We start from the raw sequence: 17,740 nt of genomic DNA, 5'->3' as shown, positions 1-17,740 counted from the left end.
CAGGGTTTATGTAACAGAAAAGTGATTTACCATTGCTTACACTCATCCAATCAGGGTATGGTATACTGTATTACCTGCATGTCCAGTCAAAACTAACAGTTTTGTGCACAATCTACAGACCATCAATTACTTGCAGAAATTATTTTGCAAATAAATTTTAAGAATGAAAAATGAGAGAATGATAAGTAAGTTGCAGACAATTCTGTTTCACTGTGTTGAAGTTTGTTCACTATCTAAGGTAAATGCAGCTAAATATATAATACAGCTTTACAGCATACAGTGGAATGCACACCTGTCCCTGAACAAATGCCATTGTGTTTTATGTTCGACAAGATAAAAACCAGACAATTCCTACAGGATGGATCCACTCAAGTAGAATGCCATACCACTTCTGATTGCTGGAGATACACAAAAGGACATTCCATTCTTGGAGCAAGAAAAAAAACAGGAGAAGAAGGAAACTGTATGCATAATATATGGTATTTCCTTTTGTCAAAAGACCCCTTCTGTGTTCCTGGAACGTCTATGACAACACAACAGTCATTTAACTTTGCCTCTAACTCTGATACACCCAAAAAGAAGGGTATAATATTATAACTCTAGTTTACAGGGATATTATTTTGTAATCTAATTACAGGGGATTGAGGTTTATTTGGTGAGGGTTATTGTGTTTCAGAAAATGTGTTGCTATAGGTTCCATGCAGCTAGAGGCCTGTCTAGGACTGAACATAAAGGGAAAAAAATGACAAACTCAAAAGATAAAAAGAAATTTGATTTTTTGGTTGATTTTATGTTGATTACTTTTCTCTATGATACTGATAGCCTTTTATAGTTTCAATGCGGTCTCTTTCTCTCTCTCTTTACATGGGTGCCAAAAAGTAAATAGAGCATTTCAAATGTCTATACTCTGTGAGAACAGTGGGAGAGATTTTATTTTACATCACATTACAAATTATAGTTACCACCCTGTCACTACAGTTCCTCTCATATATGTATTTTATACTTCACTAAAGTCACATACCTCCAAACCAATCTAATACTACTATACTGTCTCCTAGGTTGAACAAAGTTCTCAGTCACACACAAAGTAGTAAAATAAAATGGAGTTAATGATGAAAGCAACTATAAAAGTGAAATAATAAAAAAATAAAAAGTTAATGGCCATATCCACTTCATTATATATTCTAGTCCATTATCACTGGCTTTTGCTAAGTTGAGGAATAGGAGGAATATGCTATTGATGTTGCTTTGTTTGACATTGTTAGAATATCTGGAGATACTAGACACCGTGGAATAAAGCATCCCTAAAGAACAGCATGATGTTAGTGCCAGCTGCCAACCTGAGAGAAATCAGTGATGCTATTGGACAACATACGAGGCCCATATTAGTTCCCTCCACCACCACTAAACAAACTGTTAAAAGTTCTGCTAAGTTTCACAGTAGGTGTAACGCTAAGGCACTGAGCAATACCTATTTCTATATTAGAGCCAAAACAATTTTCCACTCAGGTGCAGAGAAGCGTAGAGAGATATAATAACTCAAAGATGGAGGGAATGAAAGGGCTGAACTTGTGGTTTACTATCCCTTTGTATAAGAAAAACCAGGACCTCCTTTAAAAAACTCCTGGCTGCTTAAGGCTATTTAAGAAATTTAAAACAACCAATTCTCGAGCCAGATATGACTATATTTCACTACTACATCAATCCACATGATGAACACTCGCTTAATAGTTTTTATTTTGAGCTAATAGGAGGATCCCGTTTCTGCCTTCTCACAGCTCTCCATCTTCTTCCCATATCTCTGTATTTTCCCTTTCATCTGACAGCACTGGGAATGAATGTGAATTAGATAAAAATTAGTCCATTTCTAGCCAGTCACTTTTTATGTAATTTATTCAGGTAATGTTTGTGTTAGCTACTTTCAACACTGTTTGGTATCCAATGTGCAGAAGAAAGCAGGCATTTGAACAGATAGTTATTCCTCTCTAGGACATCAATTCAGAAAAGTATTACAGCACATGCTTAAATATATCGCTTTTCTAAACAGAATTTAAGCATATGTTTAAGATTAAGCATGTGCTTTAGTCTATTGATTCTAATGGAACTTCAGCACATGTTTAAAGTAAAGCACATGCTCATTGACCTTCAATGAGGTGTAGACTCTTAAATCACTTCTGAAAATTTTACCTGTCATCATTAAAACGGGGTGGGGAGGAAGGGGAAATCAACAATAGCTGCATCAACCCTTTAAATGCCAGACAAATCCAAGGAATACGCCATTTACACAATTCAGAATTAAAAGTCCGCATTCTGCTAAGCAACAGTTACAAAGCAACAACTCCCTATAGACACATGCCATACAAACTTGACATTCCATAGAAATAAACAATGGCACTTTAAAACAATCTAGCCTAGGAGCACAAGCAGACGTAAACTATGCTTGTTAAAAATATTTTAAGAATGAATTGTGTACTGTAGTTTTCATCAGCCTATTTTTCTAATGTGCTCCTTTACTTAAAAGGATATGATCTGGTCATATATGATTGAATTAAAACTCAGGCTGCACACATACAATGCTTGATTCAATGACAATTTAAGATGTATAGCAAGACCTGTCATCATTTGAGAAATAGATAGACAAGTATTTACTGGTTACCGAAAATCAAACAGATTTTTTTACCCTCAGACTAATCTATTGTTAGCAACAGGAATGCACCCATTTTATAGTGAAACAGTAGTAATTATACATCAAAGGCAAGAGAGAGTTGTGTTAAGAAGAATAAAACAAAAAACTTCTCCATCAAAGGTAACCACATTTTCTCCCATTTTATAAATTAAAGGTCTGACCCTGGAAACCTTTACTCACATGAGTAATCCTTTTATGAGAACTCCTACTGAAGTATGTGATCAAGCCCTTAAAATCAGACATAAAAAATACGGGCAGGAAATATAGCATTAAAAATTGGTAGTTACAATTCATAAGTGTTTATTGCAATAGATATTTTAGAATTAAAATGTCTGTAAAAATACAGCTTTTATTGTACGATACTGTACACACGCTGCTAGAAGAAAATGTTCCTTGGGCCCAATTCCTGTTCCCATTGAAGTCAATGGCAAAAGTTAATCTCTAAAAGTGGTTCATGTGCTGCCTGATTTTTTTGTGGAATATAATTCATACTACTAGAGTACATAGTGCAAAATATAATCTCATAGATCACTACCTGCTCTGACATACTATCATGAAATAAATCCAGAGTACAGTAATTAAACAATAAACAATAATAAAGTTTAATTTTCAATGATCAATAGAAACCTGGTGTCAAGTAATATCCCTGAGCATGCTGTAGGCTATAATAGTTTAAGAAGGAACTGGGGGGGGGGGGGGGAAATGAAGTTATGGGTACTGAAACTAACAAAGTCCCTGGCAGCTACTCTCAATTTGCAGCTCTGAGATGAAAATCACAAAAAATATTCCTGCTGACATGTTTCTCAGCATAAAGGCGTAGCTGATGTATTGTTAATAACAAGAATATTGCAAGAATATGCAAGAATATTTACTCCATGTTTAGCCCAAATAATATTAGCACAATACACTGATGAGAGCCAGCAAACAAATATTTTGAAAATGTCCCACGTGTTATCATTGCATCTTGCTAAATTAGTTTGTTTTAAAGAATTTATAAAAATGTAAACGCTGTATGCCATTCAGTAACTACCTAGAGCATGAGGCTAAACAGTCCCAAGACTAGTTAAACATACTGAAGTTTGGATATTTTTCTCAGCTTAGGTTCTTTTTGTTATTTAATGATGAACACATTTTTGCTGATTCAATACCGTTTATTCTATGTATCCATAAGTCTGTAATGAAGAAATGACCAACTATAAAGAGGTAAAGAAATGTACTAAAAAAGCTAGAGCCCTCACAGATTTGTACCCTTTGGTACAGAGAACGTGCATGGATATAGAGGAACCACCTTTTAAAAACAGTAACAGAGTATGAATATCTGCTTAGGTTGAATGTGTATAGTGTCTTATTCACAAATGTGAAGATGCATTACTTTCCTGAGTAGACTCTCTAGAAAACCTGCCTATGATGCATGAAACTTTTATTAATTGACTCCTTAGTCTCCTATTAGGCCAGCAATTAAGTTGTTTCAGGGCACTGGTTAAAATTTAGGTAGGAAATTATAGTTTTGTGAAATAATCATGTGTAATACAAGCATAAAGCAAAGTGTTTACTTTGGGAGTTTAATATGAAAAGTAATATATGTGAAGACAGGCAAGAGGAAAATTTTCAGAAACATCAAAGTGGTAAAGAGCAAATTAACTGCTGTGTAGAAGGTCAATTTCCCTGAGACTGAAACACCTAAACTAGGGATTTGCAACAGTACAGTTACATCAGTGTTTACGCCAGTGCAAAAAACCTCAGTGTAGATTAGCCCATTTATATCAGAATACTAGTTATATTTTTGGATCATCTACTTTTCTTGTTGACTTCCTAGCAATAAATTTGCAGGACATCTACGGACCTGTCAAAGAATACAGAGAAAAAACCTGCCTCGTTACAAAAGGCATTGCATGGGATCTAATATTCCAAACTAGATGTAGGGCTCTTATACAGGTTATCAACTCAGTAATACTCCTGCAGTACATTAAAAAGCAAGAAGCAAAGGAAAAGTCATATTTTCCTGAATGCAAACAACGACTTATGGGTGTACTTCACATTAGAAAAATACATTCAGGTACTTCTCAAAACCAGGCCTATTTGTGATGTGGCCTTTATAATCTTGATGGGTTAGTATCACCAAATGTTATTACCAGCAGGAGAGTGAGTTTGGGGGGGGGGGGGGGGCGGGGTGGAGGGTGAGAAAACCTGGATTTGTGCTGGAAATGGCCCAACTTGATTATCATACACATTGTAAGGAGAGTGATCACTTTAGATAAGCTATTACCAGCAGGAGAGTGGGGTGGGAGGAGGTATTGTTTCATGGTCTCTGTGTATATAATGTCTTCTGCAGTTTCCACAGTATGCATCCGATGAAGTGAGCTGTAGCTCACGAAAGCTTATGCTCAAATAAATTGGTTAGTCTCTAAGGTGCCACAAGTACTCCTTTTCTTTTTGCGAATACAGACTAACACGGCTGTTACTCTGAAACCTATCTCAGGGCAGTGACTATGCCACAGGTTCAAGGCGAAAAACCTCCAGGGCCTCTTCCAATCTGCCCTGGAGGAAAATTCCTTCCCGACCCAAATATGGCAATCAGCTAAACCCTGAGCATATGAGCAAGATTCATCAGCCAGATACTACAGAAAATTCTTTCCTGGATAACTCGGATCCCACCCCATCTAATATCCCATCACAGGCCATTGGGCCTATTTACCATGAATATTTAATTACCAAAACCATGTTATCCCATCATACCATCTCCTCCATAAACTTATCGAGTTTAATCTTAAAGCCAGATAGATCTTTTGCCCCCACTGCTTCCCTTGGAAGGCTATTCCAAAACTTCACTCCTCTGATGGTTAGAAACCTTGGCCTAATTTCAAGTCTAAACTTCCTGGTGGCCAGTTTATATCCATTTGTTCTTGTGTCCACACAGGTACTGAGCTTAAATAATTCCTCTCCCTCTCCGGTATTTATCCCTCTGATATATTTATAGAGAGCAATCATATCTCCCCTCAACCTTCTTTTAGTTAGGCTAAACAAGCCAAGCTCCTTGAGTCTCCTTTCATAAGACAAGTTTTCCATTCCTCGGATCACCCTAGTAGCCCTTCTCTGTACCTATTCCAGTTTGAATTCATCCTTCTTAAACATGGGAGACCAGAACTGCACACACTATTCCAGGTGAGGTCTCACCACTGCCTTGTATAACGGTACTAAAACCTCCTTATCCCTACTGGAAATACCTCTCCTGATGCATCCCAAGACCGCATTAGCTTTTTTCGTTCACATTGGCAGCTCATAGTCATCCTATGATCAACCAATACTCCAAGGTCCTTTTCCTCCTCCGTTACTTCTAATTGATGCGTCCCTAGCTTATAACTAAAATTCTTGTTATTAATCCCTAAATGCATGACCTTACACTTCTCACTATTAAATTTCATCCTATTACTATTACTCCAGTTTACAAGGTCATCCAGATCCTCCTGTAGGATATCCCTGTCCTTCTCTAAATTGGCAATACCTCCCAGCTTTGTATCATCTGCAAACTTTATTAGCACACTCCCACTTTTTGTGCCAAGGTCAGTAATAAAAAGATTAAATAAGATTGGTCCCAGCAGGACTGATGGGTAAAATTCTGTGGCCTGCATTATGCAGGAGGTCAGACTAGATGATCATAATGGTCCCTTCTGACCTAAATATCTATGAATCTATGACTACAGTATCAGGATTAGCAAAGGAGAATCACCATTAGAAATATCATTAGGTTTGGAGACTCTAGGAGCATACAAGGGAGAGTGACCACAAGTAATACACTCACTAATTATCAAACATCCTTTTATTAACAATTTCACTAAGCAGATGAACGATGCCACAACTATTGAAATATACAGAAATGGAGAAAAAACGTAAGATGTCTATTATTAATGATTTCATACTCCCATCCCCTGGGGAAACATTAAGATGGGTAAGAGAATCATCAGATGGGTGTTTCCTGGTGGGCTACCCACTTAGAATAGGCCACACATTTTATCCTGAGTTTCTTTTGTGCTCACTACACTCATACACCATATCAATACCTGTATTGAATTTTGTGGAAGTCAAAAAGTACACCTTGAGGTGACTGAACCATGAATGGAAAATTGACACAATAATCAAATAAACAAAGATCTTGTGGCTAAAGTATATTGCATCTCTGACATATTGTCAATGTGCTTGTTTGCAGTGTGTACGCAGAGTACTTCTAGTCCTACAAAGCTGTTGGAGAATTTATTGAATTGCAGTTCCATTTTTCATGTTTTCTCTATGGACTTGCACAGTGCTGCTACTTCAAAGGAATTATTTTACAAATGAGTTTTGATGTGACACTTGCAAAGTCCTGCATACACAGTGGCAATTAATTACAATTTCAAAATTAACCACCAAAATTAATTTGCTGTTTAGTGCAGCAAGTCCAAAAGCAAGTCCCATCAGACTCCTTAGGAATTTTAAAAGGTTAATTTTTGCTTATAAAAGCCTCAACATAATTTGTTTTCTAGAAAACCAGAATCTTACCATTTGTAACCATAAGGACTCATATATCCATGACACATGGACTATGTCCATCTGAGGAGTAAATCTTCACAGCCCTTTCTTAAGTTTTGAAACCATTCTTCTAGTTTTAAAAATGATATTTGCACATAGGGATCCAGTACCTTGAAACTGCAGTCCAACCAGTCCGAGCAGAATCAAGAGTACACGCTCATGATCCTTTGCTTCACATTACCAGTGATGAAACAGGAATTTAAAAAATAAACAAATTTTATGTGTCTAAAGTGGTTGCAGTGACCACAGTCAGTGTCCACAGGACTTCACTTATTTTAAGATGCAAGCCCTCATGGGACTCCTAACACTGTCACACTTTTATAAGGATAGCACTATATCTTCCAGTGTTATTTTTTGTGTAGATGTGTTTTTCTCAATGAATAGGGCTTTGTAAGCCAATTTGAAAGGAGAAGAAGCATGGATGATATCACCAGAGTTAGAATCATACAAGTGACCTCTCATCAGATGAAGGGAAAAACATTCCCTATGTTATATAAAGTGTTACGGAAATTACTTAAGCTAAATTGATCTAAAGCACTCAAACTGAAATAAGCGTTTGCACAAGGGAGTTGCACTGATTTATCTACATCAGTTGAAATTGTTCTAAACTGATTTAGTTAAATTGGTACAACCAGTGTGTGTAGACAGGGCCTAATTTATGTGAAGCTGCCTCAGAACATTCTGAATTTTCAACTAGAGTGCTGCAGAATCCTGGATCCAAAATTTAGGTTCAGCTTTCAATGGAGCACATAGGGCCTAGCCTACAGTACTTACAGAGAAGTAATACTGTAAATTCTGAGGTAACCCTGGTTCTGATTCATTTTTCCCTTGGACCAAAGTAGATCAGGAATCATTTTATAAAGGAGATTTAACTGGACTACACCTGATGTAAATGAATTGGGAATCAGGACACGTATCCATTTAGGAGGACAAATGGGGCATTTTTAAGGGTAATTGTTATATTTATATATGTAGGCTATGTATCATGTTTGAGCACCGAAAATGATGCCAAACCAATGGTCCTTTGCTGACATAGGCCCAATCCAAAAATTCAACAGAATTCAATAGAAAAACTCCCATTCATTTCAAAGGGCTTTGAAGCAAGGCTCATGGGTGCAGTCTGTACATCCCAGTGGAGATGATGCTGAGCAACAAAGGTCATGAGCTGTGGAAGTTCCCATCTAGCCATTTGCTGGGAGCACTGACCCAAGAGTAAGACTTTATTAGGATGGTTTTCTTTGGAGAAATTAGTTTTAACTATGGTTTGAAGCAATTATATTTAGCCTCTGTCAAGTCTGCTCTTCCACATTTGTTTATGCATTGTCATGACACCAGACATCTTCATGCAACTGCTGGAATGTGTAACAGCCATACTGGCATCACTAGGAAACATAAAAGAGCCCTCAAACTTTATGGAGCCTATTTTTTTAAAAAGGTTAATTTAAATGCATGAATGCTTTGATCCCTGCCCTTCACAGCTGGTTAGTGGAATACAATTGGCAACTAAATTCTAAATTTACAAACTTTCCTTTGTTGTTTATTTTAATTTCAATTATTGATTATTAGAGAACGGTGCCCTGGAAGAACTGTATTATAAGTAATGAAGAAACGGGAATCCTCATTTTGAATAATAGAAGTACTCAAGAACAACTATAATTCCCAATTCAAAGTAGGTATATTTGATATCAGTGTCTTAAAGACAAAGTGGGTTTTTTCTTTGTATCAGGATGGAAAATTGTGAAAGCTATTAAACTACACCCACCTTTAGCTGCAGGCCTTGTGGGAGAACCATGTTTGCTGGAAGACTTTTAATGTGTTGGTAGACATAAGAGGCACACCTCTCCTGCTCAGCTTGTAATTGTGGGGCAAGTTTTGAGAGGTGACCTTTGTAGCTCTTGATGGCCGCTTGCAATTCCTCAATCAGCTTGTTCACCTGAAGGGTTAAATTACAAGAGCTGTTAGCAAGAGGCTATTGTTGATGTCACACCTACAAGAATTTTCATCACAAACCTGAGGGAAAAGACAGCTTTTCAGTGCAAATTTTGAATGGAAGTATAGAATATATTTGATCTCTCTGTATACCTACCATTTGTGTCTGACAGAGAAAGACCACACAAGAAATATACACAACAGAGGTGATAGGTGAAACAAACATTTTTTTTCTGGTTATGGATGGCCACAAAGTTCATAAGTAGTTACAGATCCGTGATCATCTTTAATGAATGAAAATGTATCAATCATTCAAATCCCCACTTTTTAAAAATCTTTTCCATTCACAAACCGATTGGTTATAGTGCATAACATCACCAGTGATGCATAATGGATATAAATAAATTTATAATTCCAGAAGTATGGTTCTACTGGAATTACATCTGCTTGGATATATTTATTTACATGTTTTTTTCCAGATTCCATAGCAACATTTCTAAGATGTTTACATGTCTTTGATAGGAGGTGCTCATATTTTTATTTTAATGAGAACAGTGACTACATTCCTCATGACTCCACAAATCTGTAAAAGAGATGCTCTTCTTAGCCATGAGGTTTGAAAAAATTTCAAAGATGGCTTACCCATTTAGGGATAAAAATGATATTTGGGAGACACAATATTGGTGCTACAACTAGAGTTTAGACTTCATATCCTGGGAACTATTAGCAACAGCTGCCAATATAAAATATGTAACCACCAGCATCACAAATTTAAATCTAGCACATCTCCTTTCCAACATCCTGAGAGTTGAAATCAGCAAGGATGCTATTGCAGAGAGTTCCCAGATTTGAATTGAAAGGAGAATATTTACACTATGAGAGCTTTAGAATTATCCATCCGTTTGGTTCCAGAAACCCCAAATTTCAGGGTATTCATAGCATGCTACAAGGCTTCTCTCTTTATAGAGATAGTTTCATAATTAATCCTTAACATTTCGGTCCCAAATATGGAGCTATTTTTTAAAAGAGCATATACACGATTCATACTCATTTGGGGGTGTAATTATTATCACTACATGCCCATATGAGGTATTTTTGCACATGGTAGAACATACAGTTATGCATCTAACCATACTTAATAATTGCATTTTTCATATGCAATTGTGCACCTAACAATGAAAATCAGATCATGAATATCATTAGTTTTGTCAACCTTTAAGAGATGAGTAGGGTGGAGTGAGCATGGTAAGTAAAAGAATGATAGCTTTGTAGTGCATAGACAGACACTTTTCTTATTGTTCTATTTTATTCAATTTCTGTATAGATAGATCAAGAACACGACACAGGCAACTGATTTATATAAGGCTATACAGAAACTCATTTATACGTTTTAAAATGAGAACAAAGTTTCTGTGGCTGTGATACTACTAGATTAGAAACCTGAAATGTATTTGTAGGCTTTGTCAGAATTTTTCTGTGATATATTTAAGAGATTTGAAGATATTAACAAGAAAAAGTTTTGATTAAAATCACACAGAGAATATCCCTCTATTATTACTTTGCAAGACACACAGTACTATGGCATAAGACTTCAAAATTCCTGCATATTTAAAAAGAATATGGATATTGGTACATGGGACTAGATAACTGATTCATCCAATCCAGTATTCTGTCTCTGACGATAGCCAGTACTAGCTGTGTCAGATGAAAGAGGGGAAACTCTCCATAAAAAGCAAGTACAGAATAACCTGCTGTCATAAATATAAAGGGAAGGGTAAACCCCTTTAAAATCCCTCCTGGCCAGAGGAAAACTCCTCTCACCTGTAAAGGGTTAAGAAGCTAAAGGTAACCTCGCTGGCTCCTGACCAAAATGACCAATGAGGAGACAAGATACTTTCAAAAGCTGGAAGGAGGGAGAGAAACAAAGGGTCTCTGTCTGTCTATATGCTGCTTTTGTCGGGGATAGACCAGGAATGGAGTCTTAGAACTTTTAGTAAGTAATCTAGCTAGGTATGCGTTAGATTATGATTTCTTTAAATGGCTGAGAAAAGAATTGTGCTGAATAGAATAACTATTTCTGCCTGTGTATCTTTTTTGTAACTTAAGGTTTTGCCTAGAAGGATTCTCTATGTTTTGAATCTAATTACCCCATAAGGTATCTACCATCCTGATTTTACAGAGGGGATTTCTTTACTTCTATTTACTCCTATTTCTATTAAAAGTCTTCTTGTAAGAAAACTGAATGCTTTTTCATTGTTCTCAGATCCAAGGGTTTGGGTCTGTGGTCACCTATGCCAATTGGTGAGGCTTTTTATCCAACATTTCCCAGGAAAGGGGGGGGTGCAAGTGTTGGGAGGATTGTTCATTGTTCTTAAGATCCAAGGTCTGGGTCTGTAGTCACCTAGGCAAATTGGTGAGGCTTTTTACCAAACCTTGTCCAGGAAGTGGGGTGCAAGGTTTTGGGAAGTATTTTGGGGGGAAAAGATGTTTCCAAACAACTCTTCCCCAGTAACCAGTATTAGTCTGGTGGTGGTAGCGGCCAATCCAAGGACAAAGGGTGGAATATTTTGTACCTTGGGGAAGTTTTTGACCTAAGCTGGTAAAGATAAGCTTAGGAGGTTTTCATACAGGTCCCCACATCTTTACCCTAGCGTTCAGAGTGGGGGAGGAACCTTGACACCTGCAGACAGCAGAAGTTTCTTCTTAACCCTCATCAGTTAGTGGCTTAGGACATGAAGCATACTTTTTAATCAAACATGATACAACTGTGGATGTTCTCAGTGTTGGTATTTATATCTAATTCTCTTTTTAAATCCTACTGAGGTTATGTCTACACTGGAGAGTTTACAGCAGAACAGCTGTACTGATGCAGCTGTACGGCTGTAAGATCTCTCGTGTAGCCGGTCTATGCTGATGAAGAGAGCTCTCCCGTTGACATAATTAACCCACCCCCAATGAGTGGTGGTAGCTATGTCAGCAGGAGAATTTCTCCCAACGACATAGTACTGTGCACTCTACCACTTATGCCGGCATAATTTATGTCACTTAAGGGGTGGAATATTTACACTCCTGACATACGTTTTGTGGACATAAGTCGTAGTATAGACATAGCCTAACCTATTGGTCTCATTGATATATTGTACTAATGAATAAGTTAATTAAGTGCAGTTTAAAAAAAAGCACATCTTTTGATTGGTTTTATATTTGTTGCTTTTCAATTTTATCAAATGCCCTTTATTCTTGTAGTATTAGGAAAAAGTAGATAGAAGTTTCTGATCTACCTTCTCTGAGGAAGTGAGCTGTAGCTCACGAAAGCTCATGCTCTAATAAATTGGTTAGTCTCTAAGGTGCCACAAGTACTCCTTTTCTTCTCTACACTATTCATCATTTTTGTATTTTTATCATAGACCATCTTATTCTTCTCCTATCTAAACTACACAGTCCCAATCTTTTCAATCTTTCTTCAAAGAGAAATTGCTATAGGCTCCTAATCTTTTTTTGTCATCCATCTCTAAATCCTTTGTGTCAAGGTTCCTCCCCACTCTGAACTCTAGGGTACCTAGCTAGATTACTTACTAAAAGTTCTAAGACTCCATTCCTGGTCTATCCCCGACAAAGACAGACTATAGACAGACACACAGACCCTTTGTTTCTTTCCCTCCTCCCAGCTTTTGAAAGTATCTTGTCTCCTCATTGGTCATTTTGGTCAGGTGCCAGCGAGGTTACCTTTAGCTTCTTAACCCTTTACAGGTGAGAGGAGCTTTCCCCTGGCCAGGAGGGATTTCAAAGGGGTTTACCCTTCCCTTTATATTTATGACACCTTGTATTTCTGTTATAACTTTTATCATACAGGTGAACAGAATAAATTACAATGCTCCAGGTGAGAGAGATTGGAATGGCATTACAATATTTTTAGTATTATTTTCTATCCCATCTTTATATATATATGTTTGCGTTTTTGGCTGTCAATGCATAACAAAAAGGTTTTTCTTCAACTGTCCGTAGTGATCCCCAGATCTTTTCCCTGAGTGGCAACAGCCATTGTCTGGGTATACCGTAAGAAGGACAGGAGACTTGTTATGGGTTTTAATCAGGCTGCAACTTTATTATATAGATGTCTGCGACTACCCGGCAGATAAAATGTACAGTGCAGACAAATTCATGCTTATTTAAATTAATTCTCTGGGTCTTTCACCAGCCCCCCTTTGTTTAATCCATGCTTATTCAACTCACTTTTCCAGGGCTTTCACCAGCCCCCCTTTGTTTCCACCCAGGTCCCCCAGCCAACCCATGGCTTGGACCTTATCATCCACCAGCCTTGTGAGAAGGTTTAGGAGGGCTATGAGAACAGAGGGGGTTGGCTCCCTGCCGTGCCAGTCACAGGAATCCCCAGAACTCCCGTGCTGTTCCTTTATCCAGGACCTCCTTTTAAGTCCTTTACCAGGCCATTTATCTGGTCACTGGCTGCTCTCCCTTTGGAGTACCTGCACTGAACATCCGCCATAAGGAGGCACCAGCCATTTGCTTGGCTACCTCCTCCCCCAACCCTGCAGGGTTCCCAGACATCTGCAAATGCCCTCTTGGCTAGCAGCCCTACTGGAGAGAAAGAACCCACTGTCCGATCTGTGATCGTCAAGGGGCACCAGCAGCTGCATTATTCTTGACTTGGAACAGCCACCCTTAACAGAGGGCCGCATAAGTGACCCATTTTTTTGATCCTTGAATTGACAGGACTCCTTAAAACAAAACAAAATAAACAATTTGTAAGCTGGAGCCAATAATGTGCATTCTGCCAATCACAGGACATTCCGAGGTTCGAGAGAACCCGTGGCCTACATAATTTGGCAAACTGGAAATGAGACAAGGCGTCTTTTATGCCATTATCCATGCCTGGCATGTGCTTGGAAGAAAAAACAGATGTTGAAGGTTAAGCATTGGAGAACAAATGCCCTTACCAACTTTCCAATCCTGTGCGATTTGGAAGTTTGGTGATTGATAACTTGTACCACTGCCATGTTATTGCGCCAGAGGCACACCTTTATATTAGCCCCAAATTAATAACCATTTATAATCACACAATGATACCTCACTAAATTGAGTTAGAAAACTTTTCCACACCGACAAGTCTTAATACATCTGTGTAGTGACTTGTATGTAATTGTGTGGTCTGGCTATGCCAGGTGTTGCTGCTGCCAGCCGGGCACAAAAACGCCCGCCCGGGACAACAACCCTGCAAACAAAGTTCAGCTCAAAGCCCAGGTAGGTTAATGTAGTGGAAGGGTTTTTGTTTGTTTAACCCAACTATTTAGCCAGGCCCTGAAATGTGCCCAACAGGTGAAAACAGTCATTTGACCCAGCTTGCCCTGCGAACAAAATTATGCAAATAATGCACTATTTGGTTTAGTTTCACTGACCGCACCACTGCCCAGTGCAACATTGTACTGAAAATTTTTGAAAGACTTCACAGGATACTGAAGAGCCTATAGGCATAGCCTTGTGGAAATAAAATTGCTGGCGGCAGGCATCTTGCAAACATGCCTGTATTTACAGGGGTTGCGGAAATGACCACCATTATTAAATGCCCAGCAAATACTATTACGGGCCCAGTGCCCCTTTTGAGCTTGTTGAGGTATGAACGAACCCCTACCAACCTTGGTGTTATGCCCTTGAACCACAGTGTGTGATGTTACCTTATTCAAGTTTGTGTTGCTGCCCTTAATGAAAACTGTTTATAACATGCCTCCAAACATATTGGGTGCCCGCCTAATTATAGTCGTATAATTAACAAAAGCCAGGCTGCTGTCTGGGTAGGCCTGTACCATAACACCCGCCTAGATGACGAGGGCAGCCTCCCAAATTTTTTCGTGTTCTAGATACTGTTGGCCTCTTGGCCAGTTGGCTGTTTTGCTTGCCTTGTCCATGTTTACTGTCTGTGAACACCTTCCTGTGCCATAGGGATATTACATGCACAAATTTGCCTATGAGTGAATTATATTTAGTTGTACTGAGTAGGTGAACTCCTTTCAGGTAAGCTACCCCGGCATAACTGTACTGAGGACTGCATGTAGGGAATTCTGCAGAGCCCTGCTCCCGCATAGGCCCCCCGGAAGTGTCTACTCTGTCCCCTGCGGTTACGTGCCCTGATGGCCGATGATTTGTCATGTGCCCTTCCCTGTCTTGCTGCTGAAACTTGAGCCCATGCTGGGCCTACCCTGTCACCCTGTGCAGACCCCTCACATCTAGCTGCCTGAAGCTGCTGTTGTAAATGCAAATTAGCTTCCAGCAGCTGTGTAATACTGTCATTGCCCCCCATTGAAGGTACCACCCCTAGGTGGGTCTGCCCAGGATTCTCAACCTTCCACTTCTGGGCCCAGAGTATTTAATACCCCAATCGGCTGACTCCTGTTCCCCTTAGGTGAACTCCCTGAGTGACTGGTTGAGCACGGTCCCTGCACCTAGCTGTGGACCCTGCAACTGCCACCCTCTGCCAGGCTGGAAGGCTGAATACCACCTCTGCCACCCATTTCCCCAACCTCTGTGTGGTTTAGATTATACTCACCCTCAGGATCAGCATTACCGCCATCCCTTGTGTTAGGTGGAAGAAAACATCCTGTTTTTAGGTGACCTTGTGCCCTTTGAAGCATTGTAATGCCTTCTCCGTGTCTCTGGAATCATGCTATTTCCAATACTGTTTGCTGCTTTTGTGGAGCCATGCTTTCTTGGGGCCATGCTGCTTCCACGTGGTACTGCAGCAAGCCTTAGAGCCTTAGCCTGTTCCTGTTCTGCCCAGCCTGTTGTTGGCTTCCTCGCTGCTGGGACATAGAGACTTGCCCCACCCAGGTTTCGTACCTTTATTCACATTCCTGGGGGAAAGCGGGCTGGGGGGACGGGGGGGAGAGTCATCGCTGCAAAGCACCTTTTGCAGCAGTTTCTGACCTTCCTCCCTCTCCTCCTCCCCCCCCCCCACCACAACCAACCACAAAGCAGAGCTGCCTTCTTTGGGTAAGCCCAGTCAAATTTTTCCCCACCTTTAGTTGTGGTGCAGTCATTTTTAGAATCCAGCAATGTGGATGAATAGTGCAAATTGTTCCCTCCAATGTGCATTATATTATGTTTGACAACAATGGATTTCATCTGTCATCATGTAACAATTTACCCAGCTTTGTTAGGTCTCTCTGAAGATACTATACTCTCCACTCTTAACTAGCTTAAATGATTTTGTTTCATCTGAAAATTTTCCCACTTTACTGTTTGCATCTTTTCCAGATGATTAATAAATAAAGTAAATAACATCAAACATAATACAGAGTCTGAAGGCACTGTTCTTGTTAACCTTTTGACATGTTGAAAACTGACCATTTCCCCCCCTATTCTTTGTTTTCTGTTTCTTAGGCAGTTTTTTGTAAGTTTTTTAAAAAAACAGAAGATAACATTTTTAGGTGGTTTTAAATCTTAAAGATGCATTTTAAGATTCTGCACAGCTCATTGCAGGATGTGGAAGTCTGATAGTAGATCTAACTCAGCCAAATTATTTAGTTGACTTTCCTACTGAAATGGTATTGGGTTATATAATGTAAATGTTACTTAGGGTGAGGACTGTTAGAATGCTTTCTAACAAATGTGTTCCAATGCTATATTTTCACGGTTACCCTGATATCATCAAAACCCTTTAATGTGTATAGAGCCTGACATTTCAGAGTCACCTATGAAGTAGATTCTCTTCATATGCCATATGTAGAAATCCACTTTTACATACAATTTTTTAAAATAACTTATTAAAATAATAGTCTGAAAATGCTCAAGCTGTTAATTTAACTTGATGACTCAATTGGGAGTTTTGATGGTGGAAATATTTCAGGATTTGGCCATCCGCTGTTATCAGAAAAATAAATACCCATAATTCTTTTGTGGGAAATTTTAGGATGTTTCTTCAGATAAACTTTATATACATTTTAGTACCAGGAAATTTTTACAGAAGTTCCTTTTGTTGTTAGGTAACAGGCTATCCCAAAAGGTAACCCTACATGTGACCTAGGAGAGTTATATTAAAATCTAGTAATACAATACCCCTGAACTATTTTACATAGTAAGAATTTTTTTTCAATTCCCAGATGTTGCTAAAAAGAGGGGGTGGGAGTGGGGGAGAGAAAGACCTGTAAAATTCTTCATCATGAATCTTTTTTTCTGCAAATCCCTTTTTCCCCCTTTTCAAAAGCAATTCTGAATAGAGGTAAAAGAAGACAAAACTTGACCTTTTGTGATCCCAGCATTAATAGGTCTGTTCATAATTCAAACTGTGTGTGTGTGGAAGCATCCATGTGGAAACATGCAGGCCTGAGAGACATAAAGCCTGTCCCTTTAAACATTATCTGACCCTATGAGTCCTCTTCACAAAAGAAGGCTTACGTACGCGTAAGTTGAAAAAAATGCACACTCTCATTGTGCTGCAGAAAGCCTACACATTTTACTCCTCATTCTCCAGGAAAACTCAACAAGGAAGTGACACTAGTACAGGATTTGGGTGGGTCTATGGTAAGTGAGCAGATTGCTTCAAGAAAAAGC

The 17,740-nt window shown here is 38.8% G+C and overlaps 1 protein-coding gene across 3 annotated transcripts in view; it reads right to left on the bottom strand.

Annotated features, from left to right (window-relative positions):
- DCDC1 (doublecortin domain containing 1) overlaps positions 1-17,740 on the bottom strand; it is a 420,018-nt gene that overhangs the window by 209,690 nt on the left and 192,588 nt on the right. For all 3 annotated transcript variants that reach the window (XM_073347762.2, XM_073347767.2, XM_073347768.1), the window contains exon 10: positions 9,012-9,182. In XM_073347762.2, coding sequence (XP_073203863.1) covers positions 9,012-9,182 — 171 coding nt within the window. The remainder of the gene's footprint in view (positions 1-9,011; positions 9,183-17,740) is intronic.

The sequence above is a fragment of the Lepidochelys kempii genome, chromosome 6, assembly GCF_965140285.1.
Source record: "Lepidochelys kempii isolate rLepKem1 chromosome 6, rLepKem1.hap1, whole genome shotgun sequence".
Taxonomy (NCBI): domain Eukaryota; kingdom Metazoa; phylum Chordata; order Testudines; family Cheloniidae; genus Lepidochelys; species Lepidochelys kempii.
Note: the sequence above shows the minus strand (reverse complement) of the source record. Positions and strands in the feature narration are given on the sequence as shown.